This window comes from Xenopus laevis, chromosome 1L (assembly GCF_017654675.1).
Source record: "Xenopus laevis strain J_2021 chromosome 1L, Xenopus_laevis_v10.1, whole genome shotgun sequence".
Taxonomy (NCBI): Eukaryota; Metazoa; Chordata; class Amphibia; order Anura; family Pipidae; genus Xenopus; species Xenopus laevis.
The window spans coordinates 129113492-129132294 of NC_054371.1; the positions used below are offsets into that span (position 1 = coordinate 129113492).

At 37.0% G+C, this 18803-nt stretch overlaps 1 protein-coding gene across 5 annotated transcripts in view; it reads left to right on the forward strand.

Annotated features, from left to right (window-relative positions):
* dennd4c.L (DENN domain containing 4C L homeolog) overlaps positions 1-18803 on the forward strand; it is a 73970-nt gene that overhangs the window by 31270 nt on the left and 23897 nt on the right. For 4 of the 5 annotated variants that reach the window (XM_018257394.2, XM_018257414.2, XM_018257405.2 and 1 more), the window contains exons 9-25: positions 1280-1424; positions 1612-1787; positions 3496-3596; positions 4238-4456; positions 5285-5430; positions 6567-6602; positions 7194-7324; positions 8291-8423; positions 9436-9642; positions 10895-11023; positions 11193-11337; positions 12302-12448; positions 15009-15164; positions 15782-15922; positions 16011-17128; positions 17591-17765; positions 18474-18583. In XM_018257394.2, the coding sequence (XP_018112883.2) occupies positions 1280-1424; positions 1612-1787; positions 3496-3596; positions 4238-4456; positions 5285-5430; positions 6567-6602; positions 7194-7324; positions 8291-8423; positions 9436-9642; positions 10895-11023; positions 11193-11337; positions 12302-12448; positions 15009-15164; positions 15782-15922; positions 16011-17128; positions 17591-17765; positions 18474-18583 (3415 nt within the window). The remainder of the gene's footprint in view (positions 1-1279; positions 1425-1611; positions 1788-3495; positions 3597-4237; positions 4457-5284; positions 5431-6566; positions 6603-7193; positions 7325-8290; positions 8424-9435; positions 9643-10894; positions 11024-11192; positions 11338-12301; positions 12449-15008; positions 15165-15781; positions 15923-16010; positions 17129-17590; positions 17766-18473; positions 18584-18803) is intronic. The other variant, XM_018257432.2, reaches the window with a different exon arrangement.

The following is an 18803-nucleotide window of genomic DNA, read 5'->3' on the forward strand; positions in this document are numbered from 1 at the left end:
GTAGCTGAACCTACCATTTCCTACAGTCCTAGGCTGATGTGGCACAGGGGCTGTTGCTACCCATACCTTCTGCCACATTTACCATTCATCCAGTGTTTACTTGTGTTGAGTATTGGCAGAAACTACCGTTGGCTCCACAGTTCAACAGGTTTATCTTTTACGGCATAAGGATTTATTCTCTTGAGTGCAACAGCTGGTATATGTAATGTGCATTAATAAGCATATTTAAAGGGTTCGTTCACCTTCCAACACTTATTTCAGTTCAGTTGGTTTCAGATAGTTCACTGGAAATGACTTTCTATTTTCTACGTGTGAGCATTTTTCTATTTTTGAAGTGTAAATTTTCATTTTTCACCTTTTCACTTTCTAAAGCAGCTCTGGCAATGGGGGGAGTCACAGACTCTGTAACAGTTCTAAATTGATAAATGAATTGATACATTTCTTATCTTTGTCCCTGCTGAGCTGAATCCTTTGATTTCAATAAAGGGGTTGTTCACCTTCAAAACAAATCAGTTTCAAATCAGTTGTTTTTACATTGTTCCCCAGAAATAAAGATTTTTTTTAATTACTTTACATTATTTATTTTTTACTGTTTTTCCAAACTCTAATTTAAAAGTTGAATGTTCGTGTCTCTAGTATCTCAGTCTGGCAGCTCAGTAATTCAGGTACAGACGCTAAACTGTTACAATTTTGCAACATTTAGTTGATACATTTCTCAGCAGCATATTTGGAGTATTAACAACTACTGTATCAATTCTAACAGCTGCCTGTAATGAAACCCAGAGATTCAGCAGGGACAAGGATAAGAAATGTATCAACTAAATGTATCCATTTAGAACAGTTTACAGGGTCAGTTGCTTCAGAAGGTAAAAAATGACACTTTACACTTCAATATTAGAAAAACGGTCACACATAGAAAATAGAAAGTCATTGTAAAAAGTCATTATTTCTATTAATATTCCAAAGATACTGCTGAGAAATGTATCAACTAAATGTTGCAAAATTTTAACCATTTAGACTGAAAGCCACTTTAAACTTAGATTAGGGAAAAAAAGGTAGAAAACTAAAAATGGAAAGCAACTGAAAAAAGCCTTTATTTCTGGTAAACAATCTGAAATAAGCTGAACTGAAACTGTTTGGATAGTGAAAAATCGCTTTAATAGGTAGTTTCATTGTGGACACAACTCCCTGTTTTGTAGATCTTACCCAGTTTTATACAGCAATCGCTCCATTGTGTGTTGTTTTGCAAAATAATACATTCTCTCCATCCCTTGTGCAGTGGAGCAAATTTTAGTACCCTGCTTATGAATCTTGGACCAGAAAACTGTTGTTCTTTGCTGCTCTTCGTTCTGCTGGAATGCAAGATTCTCCTTCACTCGCTCAGGCCAGCGGTTTTGACTGGAATCGCTGAGGCTGTAGTAGCTGTAAGTTTTGCACCCTTTTTAATTGGGGTTTTTAATTTTATGGTCTTTGGATTACATCACTAAATATCAGTGCTCACAATTGTAATACTGTGTATATATATATTTTGTGTTTGTTACGCAAAATCCTTCCCAGTATGGTACTTTTTATCACTTATATGTTGTTCTTCTTCTTTTTTTTGCTGTCTAGATGATTTTCCCTTTTCAGTGGCAGTGCCCATACGTCCCCCTGTGCCCGTTGTCTCTTTCGGATGTACTTAGTGCACCTATTCCCTTTATTGTGGGCGTGGATTCACGATACTTTGATTTGCATGATCCACCTCAGGATGTTGTTTGCATCGACTTGGACACAAGCATGGTTTACACGTAAGCACTGAAAACATCAAATATTGTAGTCGTCTGTCAATATTAATTCGCATTTATGGTATTATTTCCGGAAAAAAGTGCAGATGATCATTGCTATGTAATCTGGTACACGCTCACTGCTTTCTACACAGCTTCTAAACAACTCCATTATTCACTTAATGCCTAAATATACAGAATAATTATGTATGTTGTAGTGTGTTCCCTGTGGTTCAGAATTCTATTGCACAAATTGTGTGAAATAAACAAGTCAGCTTGGTTTGCACACAATTTGAGTGTTCATCTGAAATATGAATTTAGAATTTAGTCCTTACGGTGCATATCTAAATTATTGAAATTACGTTGGAAACATTAGGCCGGCTTTAGAACAGAACTAAACCATTTTCTAGCTCTTTGCTGCCCTATGGAAAAGAAACAAAACGTCCAACAAAGCTACTGCTGCAAAACGTTGAAAAATGTGGCCAAGTGTTCTTACTGTTATGAGTAGACTACCAGGCACTTTTGAAGATTTTTTTATAGATAATATCATTTAAAAGGCTGGCAGGTTTTCGTCTTTTTTTTTATCTATTTTTTTTCGAAATGGTAATTATGACATTTCTCTTTTTTTCAAAAGAAAAGTCAATGTTTGACTTGAAAATAGTTTTGTTATTATAAAACAGATATTGGCAGAATAATTCTATATTTACATTAATTTATGTGTTAAATAAATATGAAGGCTAATTTTAAATCTAAAATCCATTCACCTTTCCATGTCTGTGTTCTTGGCATGTAGCTTAACTATTAATGTGTTCAGAAAACTGAATTTTAACTTGAAAACTTAGTCCGGTTTGGTGTAGGCTGTGTTTGCAGAAAAACTTACTACAAGTTGTAGCAATGTGGTCACTCACTGTAGCAGTGCAGTACTAGTTTTAGTGTAGGTCTCCTTCACTTGTCTTCCTTTCTGTTCTTTCTATTTTGCTTTAATCTTCTTTTTATCCTTTTTTAAATTAACATTACTCTTCTCTCCCTCATCCTCTTCTAATCTTCACTTCTCTTCTAAACCTTTTAGTGCACTGCAATAATATTCCTTCCCTTGTTTGCTTCTTTTCTCCTATTTTCTCTGGCTCACTACTTTATTGGTGTAATCTGATCCCACTTTCTACCCCTACTTTTTGCTGTTGTGCCATACTATCTTCATATTGCTACTCTGCACTCTCCTCTCCATCATATATGTTTCCATGTTTTGCTCTACATTTCTAACTGCCCTGGGTCCGGAGTGGTGGAGATTCCATTCAGTTAACAATATTTTAGGCACAACAGAACCAAAACACTTTACAATTCATGTATAAAATATAGACCACGGGTGATTAGAAATGCCACCAGTTGTCTTTTTCTACATAATGGAAATAAATATGTATGGCTTTTAGTACATCATGTGACCTGGGAGCCTGAACCTTGGCAAATGGATTATTATAGATTTTACCTGAGCACCAACCAAATCTGTGTGGTTAAGAAAATAAGTATACAAAGGTAATGTAGATGCAACCAAGCAGAGTTTCCTTACAAACAACATGCTATTAAATACCCTTTGCTGACTGATTTCTTAAAATTCAGATTTGTTGTCCCTGTTAATAAGTTAACCGTATAGACTTCAATATTGTATTCATAATTCTTTCTGCTTTTTGGAAAAGCTGGCTAAATAACCTAAATGATTTTATTGCTTATCATACAGGTCTGAAGACAAGAGGAATTTAAGCTGGAAACAGCTTCCTAAGAAACCAGTGAAAAATCTTATTGGTGTCTTAAAAAAACTTTACCTCCGGCTCTCTTCAGGTATGTTTTGTAAGCCAAATATAGCTGAGTATAATATACTATTATCTGCTTACCTGCAGTTGATTTTAAAATCTACAACACCAGCTGTGAAGTACATGACTGCAAATGCTACAGATTTAACTTTGCTAGTTACTTTTTTGATGAGTGCTATGTGGCGTGTAGGTCTTGCGGGGGTTATTTACTAAACTCTAGTTGGGTTTTTTAGGGCAAAACTCAAATTTTCCATTTTTTTTTTTTAAAAAAATAATTTAATTTCTATTACAGCCCGATGCAGCAAGAAGCCGAATCTGTAAATCCACCATCTCATACCTGCTGAGGTTTTTTTTTTTTATAAATCAGTGGCAGAGGTCCCTATCCTATTTTGAAGTTTTTCTGGTCTGAGCTTAGATATTTGACTAGTTAGTTTGGCAGATCATCATCGAATGTCCCAATTAAGTGCAAGCATGGAGCTGTTAGTTGGTCTGAACTTAACTCAATGATCCTGCCTGTAGCTCCAAGAAGCCAATCTGTGTGTGTGGCCAAATGTTTAGAGATTTTAGAGCTTAGACCCTAAATGGTCTGCATTCTGTGCAAAATATCAGTTAGTTTGAGTAATTAACCAAGTCAGCATTCCAATTAACCTGTACACTATACATCTCCAGTTCACCAAAAGACCCAAGAAGAATCGGCAGTGCTGATGACCCCAATTGAGGCAGACTTCTCATGGCAAAAGAAAGCAACAGAGTTGGAGATGGAAATTCAAGAGGCATTTCTACGGTTCATGGCATCCATAGTCAAAGGTTACAGGACCTACTTGAAACCCATTACTCAAGCACCATCCAACAAAGCTACTGCTGCAGATTCGCTGTTTGACCGTCAAGGTAAGAAACGTGGCATGAAAAGCATATTTTGGTATACTTTTTGTTAAAATTAACCTATAGTTAATTATCTGTAGCCAAAACAAGTATGATATAGTGCCACATCACTAGTAATTGCTTTAACATGTGAACTAAACAAGCTTGTGTTCAGTGTGAGACTCGTGCTGGTGGTTTTTCTGTGTAATGAGAAATAGGGAGCCCTACAGAAGATCTCCTTCCTTTCAGTTCTCTCAGTCTCTGAAGAGCTGAGGAGGCGTATTATATGGGGGGATGGAGGGTAGGAATAAGACTATATCGCCTCTTACTCATTTATCATTTGCTTTGATGATCCAAGCAATAATAAATAAGTATATGAAAATTAGGGATGCACCGAATCCACTATTTTGGATTCGGCCAAACCCCCGAATCCTTCACAAAAGATTTGGCCGAATACCGAACCGAATCCAAATCCTAATTTGCATATGCACATTTTTTACTTCCCTTTTTTGTGACAAAAAGTCACGTGATTTCCCTTCCTGTCCCTTATTTGCATATGCAAATTAGGGTTCGGCAGGGCGGAAGGATTGGGGCGAATCCGAAACCCTTCTGAAAAAGGCCAAATCCTGAACCGAATCCTGGATTCTGTGCATCCCTGATGAAAATATCCTTCAGTTGCCTTTTCTAAATCAAATCAAGCTCATGCTGAGCCTGTTATATTGTACTACTGGAATGCCCATACAGTTTTGTGGGTTGTTTAGGCACAGCTGAGGTTTTCCTTAAAAATGCATTTAACTGAAAACGGCGTTTTATTTAGGAAATGCAATAATATCAGATTAATTTCCAATATTACAGGGTTTTTAAAAAGTAGGGATCGTGCACACATGAAATTCTACACTTCACTGACAAAAACCCAGATCTTCATCCGCTTCATTGAAGAATGCAGCTTTGTCAGCGATAAGGACACCAGCCTGGCCTTCTTTGATGACTGCATTGAAAAGGTATATAAAGTACTTGTTCACAATTTTATTTATTAAACAATGCATGCTGTATGTTTTACAGAAACTGTTCAAAATGAGTTGTATTTATTACCTTAAAGGATGAAAAAAATCTGAATTCACTGGAACACGTACACACCCCAGTGAATTCAGTCTCTCTATTCCCCAGGCCAGCACTTCTCTTCAGGAAAAAAAAATGTGTTGGCCCAGGGAATTTCTCAAGCAGCGCCATACAGCTATCTTACCTGTAATTGTTGACATAGCTGGTCTCAGGCTGTGTAGTTTATCCCTGCCTTCCATCCTCTGTTCTTTATGCACTGAAAGATGCAGCAGCTGCCTATCCGGAAACACACACAGTATATTTTGGTGTAAAAATTCATACTTTCATCTTTATGCACCAAAATTCAAGTGTGCACTGACAGGTGCTTGCGGAATGCAGTGGAAAAGTATTTTCTTCACCAGCAGAGAACAGGCAGTGTGTGCCACTTGCCTAGGTATTGGGAAAGACAGTGTCTCTGAAGCCCTCTTCCCTTGGTGTATTCATCAGTGCATGTAGCAAAATGAAAGTGTCCATTTACAATGCAACATTTACATTTGTTGGTATTTTAGGCAAGTAAATAAAGCAAGGCAGGGGTTGCCTGTTCTTGGTATTGACCTTAGGTGCAACCTGACATTATTCATGTGTCGCCAAAATGCTTCTGTAACTAATTATAACTCATTTTCTTTGCATTGTTAAAAATGCTCTGCTACAGGGCAGATTTCATTCACATGCTCCACACAGGCCGATGCTGCCTGTGCCTATCAACGGGGCTACATGAAGGAGCACTTGACAGCTGATCCAGTTTCCTCTGCCTCTGTACAAAACAAAGAGTAAAGCGAATGATCAACCCGGTGTGCCCTTGCCCTAATAAAATGCACCCGTGTCTACCTGTAATAGAATTACTACACCGTTTTGTAGGTATTGCGGAAAACAAAGCTAATGATTTTCAATTATTAAATTGCCATTGTTTAAAATGCAAAGAAAAGTGTAATAGGAGTGTATCGAGGCATTTTAAATTATTTTATCACTGCCACTAATAGGAGTCCTTGCACAGTATTTGCATGAATAAAGTAATTAACAGAGTTTTTACTTTGTTTAGTTGTTTCCTGATAAAGGAGTGGAGAGAGGTGATAAGGTATGTAAACTGACTTACTATGGAACATCTTCTTCTGTCACCCCTTTGGGTAAATGGTCACACAGGGCTGTTAAAGTGATACATTATTTAGGAACCCAAAAAATTGCCATTAGAACACCTAAACAGCCCCTCACAGACTTACATTAGTCACCTAACAAGTGCTTGTACAAGGGCTAGTCAGGCAAGAGTTTGCTGAAATCATGTATTGATGCTTCTTCAGGCAACTACTACCTGACAAGTGCAAGCAAAAACACTTGTTATATGATTGCAATGTAAATCCATTGGGGATGTTTCAGGTACTTTAACAATGTGTTTTTGGGCTACTTAAAAGCACTTGAAACAGCTCTATGAGCCATTAACCTTACATTCATCTGCTCTCTCAATATATGGTTGAATGGTGAAGGATCAATTAGCAGTGAGAGGTTGCTGTCATGCGAGTCTCTTTTACTTCCTATAACTTTCATTTTCTTACTTCAGCAAGGACGGATAGAGATTAGTAAATGCTATTTCTGTCTCATCTTCTGAGATCCAACTTCCTTTTCATTTCATTGGATTTTCTCTCTAATATTTTGAGTGACTATTGCTGTCTAGGGGGATCTGGAGTTCCCAGAAGACACTCGTCTGATTGAGCTAGATGACTCTCAGAAGAGCGAGCACACAGTGTTTATAATGCCACCTGAGCCTCTGCCTGAAGATGGACCTGATCCTCACCCAAAATATAGGTAGGAGCCACACATCACTTTGGAATCTTCAGCCTAACGTAACTATAAGTATAAAAGTATAAAATAAAGCTATTTGGCAGCACAGTATTCCAGATCACTGCGGAATGCTGGTACAATGCTGGTACAATTAAATGATGCTCCTTAATCTAAGAGAATTGCTCCTGTTAGTATTGCACTTATTTGCAGCAGGAGAAAGGTAGAGGGAAGTGTATTAATAAAACATCTCAACTATCTTAATATGTAAAATATAAAGTGAATAAAGTACCCCTTCTTGTAAAATAAAAGGATATTATAAGTTACCAAGGAGTTTCATGACCACATAAAAACACGAGGCCGAGTGTTTTTATACAGGTCATGGAACTCTGAGGTAATTTCTAATATCCTCATATTTTGCAACTGGGAGTACTTTATTTATTATAAACACACGTTTCAGTGCGTCATGTGACAGAAATCACATCAGAACTCATTAACAAGATATTAATGGCTTTTGTGTATTGTATATGTATAAAAATCCTCTGCATTTGTTAAAAAAATACTGGTATTCTTCAGAGGGTGTAGATTTAATTGTTGATCACCTTTCTCCTGTGAGAGCCATCTAGTCCCATTGGGAGTGCTTTAGAGAACTGCTGCAATCAAGGCCTCATGCTGTGAACTCTGACCAGATGCCAGTTAGGAAGACCTTTGCTTTTGACAATGTATGGGCTGGTATGGTGCAGTTGGCAAGCAGATTCATCTCTTTTATGGCCAGCTTAACTGTTTTTCTTTAGTCTCGGAATTGTAGTATATGTAAGAAATGTTGATCATCCCTGGGGATGCTCTAATTTTTTCCTCAGGGGAAACTCTTTACAATCACTTGCAAGAGTTGCCTTGTTTTTGTTTTTTTTAGTAACTTGGAAATATTATTTGAATGAATATATTTCTGTAAGGTCAAATAACATTTTATATATATTTTTTCCTCACAACTAGCTACAAAAGCTTTCCAAGACTAGACTATGCTCTTTTTGACCGAACACGTGATCAGTACCTTTCTTTCAATGGAAGTGCTAAAGGTAGCCGAGCAGCAAGCAGCCCCACATTTATTGCTAAAAGGACAAAACAGGTATAGTATATTTAGATGACCATTAATGTTGTTTATGATATTTTTACTTTGTAAAAACAAGGATACTTGCATGGCTAATAGTTGCTTGGTATCATTAACTAAAGGCAAGGAAGCTTTCTTTCTCATGACAGCATGGGTCCAGGAGGGCACTGCATCATTTAAGCCGATAAATCCTTCATCTCGACCAGTATATAAATGGCTTTATATACATATGTAGCTTTACGAGTGATCTTTATGATCTTCATCTTGTATCTCTTATTTAACTTTGAACATAATTGTATATATACTATTATTAATTGTTCTACTGTCTGGTATTTATTATTTTGTTTTAAATGTACAGTGCTGAGTATGTGAGCAGTACTTTATAAAAAATACAAGAACACACCACATATATATTGATGGGTCTAAGAAGGGTAAGTGTTGATAGAGAAGGCTGAGAAAGAATAGGCACATATTATAAGAAAAGTCTGAAATTGTTTGGCTGGAGTGTATAAACTGGTCCTTTCAAGGCTGTTTGTGAAACTGAAAGGGTTGTTGCCCAGAAAGTTTTTTTTTGACCAATCTGTCAAATTATCGCGAAGTTAGTGGGATTCGAACGATCGTAACTCTTGTGATTTTACATCCGACATCTGTCAGAAAATTGATCGGCCAGGTTAAAAAATCTTTATTGGTCCCAGTGCCAATCTATCTATCTATGTTTGCAGGGCCAAGCAGGCAGCTACCTATCAGTTTTGCTGGCAATATCGCCTGAAATGGTCTTTTTAGTTGATGGACACATTGTACACTTAAACGATCATTTTGAGATAATCGTCTCACGATAACGATTGGATCTTTTAAAAATCTTTACATCTATGGCCAGCTTAACTGAGTATATCTGTCATAGAGATAAAAATCTCTATGGTTTTTGAGGACTTTAGCCAATCAAATTACATGGTGCTTTTATGTGTGACCAACTTTTTTTTGTAATATGTTTAAAAAATACGTATTTTAAAGAAATGTCATTTTTTTTCAGGAAATCAAAACAGCTCACAAGTTAGCTAGAAAATATTATAGCAATGATCCTACTTGGGCCAAATGTCTCTTCAGCCAGTGCTTTAGCTTGTGGTTTGTTTGCCTGCCTGTTTACATCAAGGTGTCGCATTCAAAAGCACGTTCACTTCAAAAGGCTTATGATGTGTTGGTAAAGATGAGGAAAACTGATGTAGATCCATTGGATGAGGTGAGTACTTATGAAGTACAGCTGCTATATTAACACATTATATCAATATATTTCATCAGTTACAAGATCAGACCGTATAAATACATAGTTCCTCCATCATTAAATACATTTTAAATATCCACTTAAAGGGGTTCTTCACCTTGAGTTTACTTTTAGTATGTAGAGGGTGATATTCTGAGACAATTTGCAATAGATTTTATTATTTGTGTTTTTTGAGTAATTTAGCTTTTTATTCAGCAGCTCTCCCATTTGCCATTTCAGTCTGGTTGCTAGGGTCCTAATTACCCTAGCAACCATACACTGATTTGAATAAGAGACTGGAATATGAATAGGCAAGGAATTTTATAGAAAGATAGAGTAACAAAAACTAGCAATAACAATAAATTTCTAGCTGTTCAGAGCATTTGTTTTTTTTATAGGGTCAGTGACTACCATAGGAAAACTGGAAAGAAGAAGGCAAAAAATTTAAAACTAAAAAAAAAAAATAATGGAGACCAAATGAAAAGTTGCTTAGAATTGGCCATTCAGTAACATACTAAAAGGTCAACAACCCCTTTAACACTCTCTCTCGCATTCACAATTGTATTGGTCTGACATATCACATTTTACAGTTTCAGAAATTACATTTATGAAATTAATTTCAGATAAAGTTAACAGAAGTGTAATAAATGTTTATATTTGGTAGTATCCGTGTATCTATATATAAAGTATATATGAGGATATATGCATTTATATGATGTGATCTTGTAACTGATTTTTATTGGGATCATATGTATGAAAAAAAAATGACGACCTTTAAGGCAATGTTGCTATTTTGTTGCCGGTAGAAAAAAACTGGTCCCACAAGCAATAAATTGCTAGAAAATACCTACTGTAGTATGGGTCATTCGTAACAAGGTGTTAAGTTTTCATTTAAAGGTAAGAAGGCTCAGTGAAATATGAACACCCCTGCTGTTTTCATGCAAATCAAGCTGGCTGAGGCACATCTAGAATTTCTTTTACTATAAATTATAAAAATGGTAAAAACAAATTGCATTGCATATTCTTGCATATATCATTAAAATATATAGATTTGACTCTACAAAAATACAGTATAAAATCTTGTATATTGAACCTGTACGGAACCTGATATTTTTTTAATGCTTAGATTTAATAGTAGAATAAAGCTTTACCCATATCATTTTTACACCTGAATTTTATTTCTGCAAAAGAACATATTGGCAAACTCTTACCATTTTTTTTTCTTGCTTAGGTGTGCTACAGAGTGGTAATGCAGCTGTGTGGCATTTGGGAGAACCCTGCTCTGGCAGTGAGAGTATTGTTTGAGATGAAAAACGCTGGGATACAGCCAAATGCAATCACCTATGGTTACTATAATAAGGTATGGTTATTAGACACAATAAACAGGATAAGCTTCTTTTGTTTTAGTGATGCTGGAAACCCTTTCCTCTGTATTTATATTTATTTTAGCAACTTATTACATGACATTATCTATCAATCTCTCTTCTGAGAATGAATCTAAAAAGACATGATTGTTCTTTGTGGCTCAGGTTGTGTTGGTCAGCCCTTGGCCAAGCAGTAGTCGCAGTGGAAACTTCCTGTGGACAAAAGTGCGTAATGTGGTGTTTGGTTTGGCTCAGTTCCGAAGGGCAACAAAGAAGTCACATTTAACTTCCGAGGTCTCTTCAGCATCAGGTAATGTGATCATTAATTAGCTGGAGAAAGCCAAATATTGTGTGATGCTTCCATCTGTTTTTCACAAGATCTCCACAGTGTATATACAATGTATAGCTTATGGATAAAGGGGTAGTTTGCACTTTTTCCATGGTGCCAATGATTTAAAATGTCCCTTTTCTTACAAGGCTAGTGTTTAATTATTTGATGGGACATTTTTATATTTTTATTTCTTGTAAAATGTATTCTATGTAATATAAAAGACCTTCTCTGTATAACTGCACCTATTAATGGAAACGTTAACCGAAAACCATAAAGCAACTTTGTAATATGGAAAGTAGTACAGGTATGGGACCTGTTATCTTTTTTATCTTGTAATTTGGATCTTCATACCTTAATTCTACTAGAATATCATGTAAATGTTAAATAAACCCAATAGACTAATTTAGTTTGAATCAAGTACAAGGTACTGTTTTGTTATTACAGAGAAAAAGGAAATCATAAAAATTGGATTAATTGGATAAAATTAAATCTATGGGAGATGGCCTTTCTGTAATCTGGAGCTTTTTGGATAACGGATTAAATACCTGTTCTCACAATAAGGTGGACTATAGGCTAGGCGCTCTCCGTTAAATACAGATCCTTACCTTTTAACCATTGAGCACCACCATCTTCAGTTAATTCATGTTTTCACTGTGGGGTGCCTAACAAATTGCTACACCTCCAGTGGATATCATTTTTCTTGTCTTTAAATTAACATTTGTCAGTGTTATTTTGTTTGAAGTTTTTATTATATAAAAATAATTTTATAAGTACCTTGCCACATGTCCTTTCATGTGCAGAGCTTAGGACTCGTGTTGCTTTCTTTCTGCAGCTACCAAACCCACTTACAAGACTGATTTTCATGCGCTGTTTTTTAACTAGAGATTGCAGTACCTTAAGCAAGTTGTTTTATTCCCATGATAACCTGTCTCATCTCCCCCAGCTCTTCCAAGTGCTGCACATGCAAATGATGGGGAGGCTGTGAGCCATCAAAGAGTGGATAATTGTAACGATTCTAACTCTGGGGAGCACACTCTCTTTGTGCGTGATCTAATCAGAATTGATTCCACTGATAACCATTCTAGCACAGGTATTTGTGATGGGCTGCTAACCTGTAATTTCACTTCTCACATCACATGCTTATTTCTGTGGGCTCCTAGCACGAAAATTTGACTTACTCGCTTAAATAATCCGTTTTATGTATAGTTATATGTTTTGGAGATTAGGATCTAAAGTTAATGGCACACTAGGCGTAGTTACTTAAGATGGGTCATTGATAAACACTGAAGTGACTGATTCTTAGTTTATAACCCTCTGACTTCTAATCTATGCATATGGTTTTTAACACTTCTTACTTTTCTATTTAAATATGTGGTGTGCATGTAACATGAACTAAGTCCTTACTGCAGTAATATACTTCAGTTATAGAAATTATAGGTTTCATCCTGTGTTTTCAGCTTAATATTAAGTAATAATAAATATCAGGCTTTTACAGGAACACTAATGGTAGTAATAAATTGTTTTTATCTCTAATGTTTAGAAATGTAGACATATTTATAAAGCTCTTTGGTCAGTCACTGGTCTCCAAGGTGAATTTTGCACCCCTGCTTTGGCTTTAAAATACTTCACACACCCACAACTAAAGGTCACCTATCCCTGCAGGCCCGGATTTGTGCAGAGGTCACCAAGGCCCGGGCCTAGAGTAGCAGAATTTTAGGGGGCGGCATGCTGCCCAACCACACCCACATTTTTTCAGAAACATTGGGAAGGCACAGGAGATAAAATAGTTTCTATAATTTCCTGTGCGTCAATACCCATTGCTTTGTTCCCGATGATGAAAATTTGATTGAATAAAAGGGAGGTGACGTCGGCGACGAATGACAGTGGGCCTATGGATGCCTGCTATGTATCCCTGCCCAATCTCAAGTTTTATTTCTTGGTATGCCTGTTGCTTATGCACACTGGTGGTTAACCCCTTGCATGTGCGGGTTGACCTGGAACCCGCAGTGAGGGTTGGGTGCAGGTCAGACTGGGGAAGTACACTCCTCCATTGCTTCCACAAATTAGGTGTCTTGGAGCCAGAGACATGTACAGAAGTAGCGTACAGGACGAGATGACATGGATATGAATCTAGTGTGGGTCCTACAATGGCAATATTTTGCCGGGTTAGGGTAAGGTGCAGGTTAAAGTTTTCCTGACCCGCATATCACTAGAATTGGATGATCACTGCGAAAGCATTCAAACGTTTAGATGTCCAGAATTGAAGGAGACCCTTTTATAGACTGAAGACCTAAATAGATCTAAATTTATTTATGCACCATGTCTTTTGGAAGAAAGTAGAGAATGATGTGCTCCCCCAAAAGCGAGTCTTCTATGGGAGATGGCCTTCCTGTAGTGTGTGTGTGTTTGTAGTTTCTCTTATTTGTTTATCTCTAATTTTATCTGTCCTTTATCTAATGCAATGGTGGGTTTTTTTTTATATGCATATCAAATTTAATATGGGTTTTATTAGTTAAACTGATTACATGGTGAGATTCATAATCTTGCTATAGTTACCCTAGTGGCCACCTTCCTTATTTTTTCTAATATGATTTTTTTGTTATTCTGGGGATACCAAAAATGTAAGGTTTTGCCATGCTGATAGGCCTGCCTGACCTCTTGGCCAGATATCAATCAGGCAGGTATAAAAAATCCTGTAGTGGTAAGGACTGTGGACTTGTGGATGCCCTTTGTCCCAGCAGGCTGCATTTCCATGATCGTGATTCGATTTGGCTCAAGGGCGAAGTGAACAAATAAGCCCAATATCGCCCAGCTCAATGTGGGAATATATTGTGTATAGCCAGCTTTAGTTAAGGGAGCTGCCATTCAAGTTCCATTTAGGCTGTAGGGCCCATGATTACATGCCAGATAACAGAATACAATAATTTATTACTTGAAGAAATAGGAAAATCAAAAAATATGCCTCTCATTTTTCAACTTTGAATGGCTAACCCCATGACTAAACAGCAGCAGCTGTATATAAACTATAGTAGAGTTTCTGAAGCAAACACACCAGTTGCCACAGTGCAGAGCATGTTGTTGATGTTACTGTTTATTCCTTTAAGTGGAAACTAAAAATGTGATTCATGAATCTCTACACACACCTAGGTTTAATGTTAGACCCCAAGTACTGCTGATATCTCATTCTTTTTATTTCAATGGCACTTGCATGCCCTTGCACTTACAGGATGGATTTTTAGCCTGTAAATAGTTTGGTTGTGCATTTTGGGCCACCCTGTGTACACTTACAGGCTAATGGCATTTTAGTCAATAGCAAGAGGCAAATGCCGTATTAGATGTTATCCTGCTGCCAGAGAAAGTGCCATGCCTTACATTAGGGTTAGGGTATGAAACCCTTTCTCATATAAAAAAATAACTTGCATGCAAAATTATTTTATTTGCAGGTATTGGACAGCCTCATATTTTTTTTCTTAATGTGAAGTGCCACACCACTCTTAACTGTCTCTCTTCATGGGCCTCTTGTAGACACAATATTAGGTACCAATTGGAACACTGGTGAATAGTGAGCTGTTGCTCTGAAACCATCTGCATTGTTTTGTATGGCTGTGGTAAGATTTACAGAATAAAAATGAGTGCATTTTCTTTTTCAGAGAGTCCATCTAATAGTGACTCCAAAGACAAAGTCGAGACAGATGGTGCTCAGGGTGGTACTGATCAGAAATACAATGCAGAAACCAATGGTAAAGTAAAGCAGAAGCACACACAGGACTGTGATGAGCCTGCACCTTCCTCTACAGATCCAACAGGTGAAAATGTATAACCTGTGCTTACTGCTGGTGATCTGAGCAGTGAAATTGTACTTTTTTTTTTTGTTTGTTTTTTTGCTATTAAAGGGGTTGTTCACCTTCCAAACACTTTTTTTCAGTTGTTTTCAGATTGTTCCCCAGAAATAAAGACTTTTTTCAGTTACTTTCCATTATAGGGTAATTCAGGTGCAGACTCTAAACTGCTACAATTTTGCAACATTTAGTTGATACATTTCTCAGCAGCATCTCTGGACTATTTGCAACTATTGTATCAATTCTAACAGCTGCCTGTAATGAAACCAAGATTCTGCTCAGCAGGGACAAAGATAAGAAATGTATCAACTAAATGTATCAATTTAGAACAGTTTAAAGGGTCGGCGACCCCCCCTCCCAGAGCTGCTTCAGAAGGTGAAAATGCCACTTTACACTTCAATATTAGAAAAACGGTCACACATAGAAAATAGAAAGTAATTGTAAAAAGTCGTTATTTCTGGTGATCTATCTGAAAACAACTAGTTATTTGAAGGTGAACCACCCCTTTAAGTTTATAGTGTGATTTTGCCTTTAGAGTGTATTGTAAAGCATGTGATTGAGAGAAATTTTATTTCATGCTATAGTATCTAGCAGTGGAAGCCATCCTGAAAAAGTACATACAACCTCTGAGGCTCCAAGTCCTCCTGAATCCCCTCCTTGTGGAAGTAGCATTGTTAAAGTTCCTTCTGGCATTTTTGATAGCACGGGAAGGAGAAGCAGTACCGGTGAGTAATCTTATCTGCATGTTTGTCGTTCAAACCAAAAGTCTTTTTTTCTTTTATTTTGCTTTACTGATTAATTAACCATTTGCAGGAGGTGGAACAGGACCGTTATCCCCAGTTTTGGATGTTGTGGAAGACCACGTGTTTTCCACTGAAGGTCAAAGCAAGAAGTTCAACGAGAGAGCTCAGAAGAGGCAGAAAATGTTTGCAGAGCGAAGCTGTAGTTTTAGTGCAGAAAGCCGAGCTGGCATGCTGCTAAAGAAAGTCAGTCTTGACTTGGCCACTAATGAAATGGCCATAAAGATGGGAGCAGATGCAAAAATACTTACTGCTGCGTTTTCAAAAACACCACCACCACCTCTGCAAGCCAAGAACGAATTCTGCTTTGAAGGTATAGATGAACATTCTGTCTATCAGACATCTGATAAGGAACCTGAGAAAGCCACCGAGGAGATAACAGTCTCGCGACTGCAAGGGCCGTCTGACCAGTTGGATACGGTGAAAGAGGAAAGCATGGTGGATGGTGGAGACTCTGTGTTAAGCACAGTGGAAGACTGTATTGCTCTCAGGGAAACTCCTAAACTTAAAAATGATCTAAATAAAAGGCATAGTTTCTATGGTCTAACCAAAGCAGTAGAAAGAGAAGGAGTGCAGAAGGGCCTTGACCCTCTCTCTTTACTGGCTTCACAGACGGTGGAAAAAGAGCCATCACCATCTGAGGAAAAGCACATTTCCCCTGTTGTGGCACGTAATCTGGCAGATGAGATTGAAAGCTACATGAACCTGAAAAGTCCTCTTGGCACCAAGTCTTCAAGTATGGAGCTAGGAGGACAGGAGTCAGGATCTGGAAACCACAGCCAAGCTGGCCTGGAGCGGCGCTCTAGCTTACCAGTCGACTCATTTCCTCCATCAGAAGTGCAAAGTGAAAACCAGAAGAACTCTGTATCCAGATCTAAGACTTTTACTAGCAGTCCAAAGCATCACCTACGCAACCAAAAGGAACGATCAGTTTCACTCACTGCCCTTGTCCGTAGCTCCCCACATGGCTCTTTGGGATCAATGGTCAACTCCTTTCCTGGGCTAAAATTCGACAATCTTCTGACAGGACCTAAAATTGATGTGCTGAAATCGAGCATGAAGCAGGCAGCCACTGTAGCAAGTAAAGTTTGGGGGGCTGTGGCATCAGCTTATAGCTACTCTGATGATGAGGCGAGTATGAAACCGTTGTCCAATGAATTTGTATCGATCAATGTCCTGCAGCAATTTAAATGTATTATTTTGAACATTTTAAATTAACTATTAACTATATTATAACTGAGTTTATGAAACAAATTGAATATCAGTTATGCCCCAAATAGTTTACATAGTAACCAGACCGATAGCAACTGTAGTTTTAGGTCATTAAAGTTTTTGTTTTTTTCATAATCTTTACTCCGGGTTTCACTCTTGTGTTTAATATTAAGTTTGACTTTGGGTTTTTTCTGTCAAAAATATAAAAAAAAAGACTTATTTTAACCAATGCTATTTTTTAATATGATTTTTTTAGTTAGAACACAGTCAATTAAAGGGGTATTGTGACCAAATCCTTGGTCAACCAGTTTTTTTTTTTTTTTTTAATGCCATAATTATTTATTTATTTTTGTTGCGTGAAATTGTTTCTTTATTTGTTAGGAAGAAAGTCCGGGTCAGAGAGGTCAGTCTAAATTTCCTTTAAGACCTGAAGAGCCAGGTGACAATCTTTCCTTCAAGATGGCTTCAAATGGGCTTCCTGGCAATGAGCTGACACAGAGTAACACCAGCCTAGGCAGTAGCAGCAGTGGAGATACAAACAAGCACAGCTATTTAAGTATGTCTAATTCTGGAAAGGATGTACTAATTCTGGAAAGCAAGTATGAGAAGTGCTAAACCCCTTTTGATTAACATGCCTTGAAAGACTTAAAGGTGTGATTCACCTTTAAGTCAACTTTTAGTATGTTATAGAAAGGCCAGTTCTAAGCAACCTTTCATTTAGTCGTCATTATTTATTTTTTTATAGTTTTTTAATTATTTGCCTTTTGAACGGGAGATCGGTGATCCAATCTAAACAACAAATGCTCTGTAAAGCTACAAATGTATTGCTATTTTTACTTTTTATTACTCACTTTACAATTCAGTCCCTAGACTATTCATATTAGTCTCTTATTCAAATCTATGCATGGTTGCTAGGCTATTTTAGACCCTAGCAACCAGAAAGTGCAAACTGGAGAGCTGATAAATAAAATTTAAAACACAAATAATAAAAAATGAAAACCAATTGCAAATTGTCTCCAAATATCTTTCTGTACATTATACTAAAAGCTAACATATAGTTGAACAACTCCTCTAATACTGCAAATATCATGAATGAAAAATGAATGTCCATTGGTTGCATCATTATGCAGTGATTTCTTTTTATTATGAGAAATTAGTAGGATGTAAATTGCTGAGCAGATGTGGGTAATCAGGAAATGGCCTAGCCCACAGCTTGGCTGTATGGAAATATATAAATAGACATCTTCCCTTTGTTTGATTATAGATGAATCTGTCCAGGGGAAAGCATCAAGGGTTCTAGAGTCTGAAAAATCAGAGCAGGGATCCTCTCATAGTACCAGCTTGTCGAGCATATTTCAGAACTGGGCAATGGAGGTGAGTTCATCCTTAAAGTATTTTTAATCCATGGATAACTTGTCTCTATAAGAAACTAAATATTCTTCTGTGCAAGTTTATATAGGTTAGCAATACTAATTATATGCGAACAGTAGCAAATGGCTGTTACAATAAAGAAAAAAGATGACTTAGTAGAAGAACTTACACATTATGCATTTTATTAAATATGAATAACAACCACAAATACACAAAAATTACC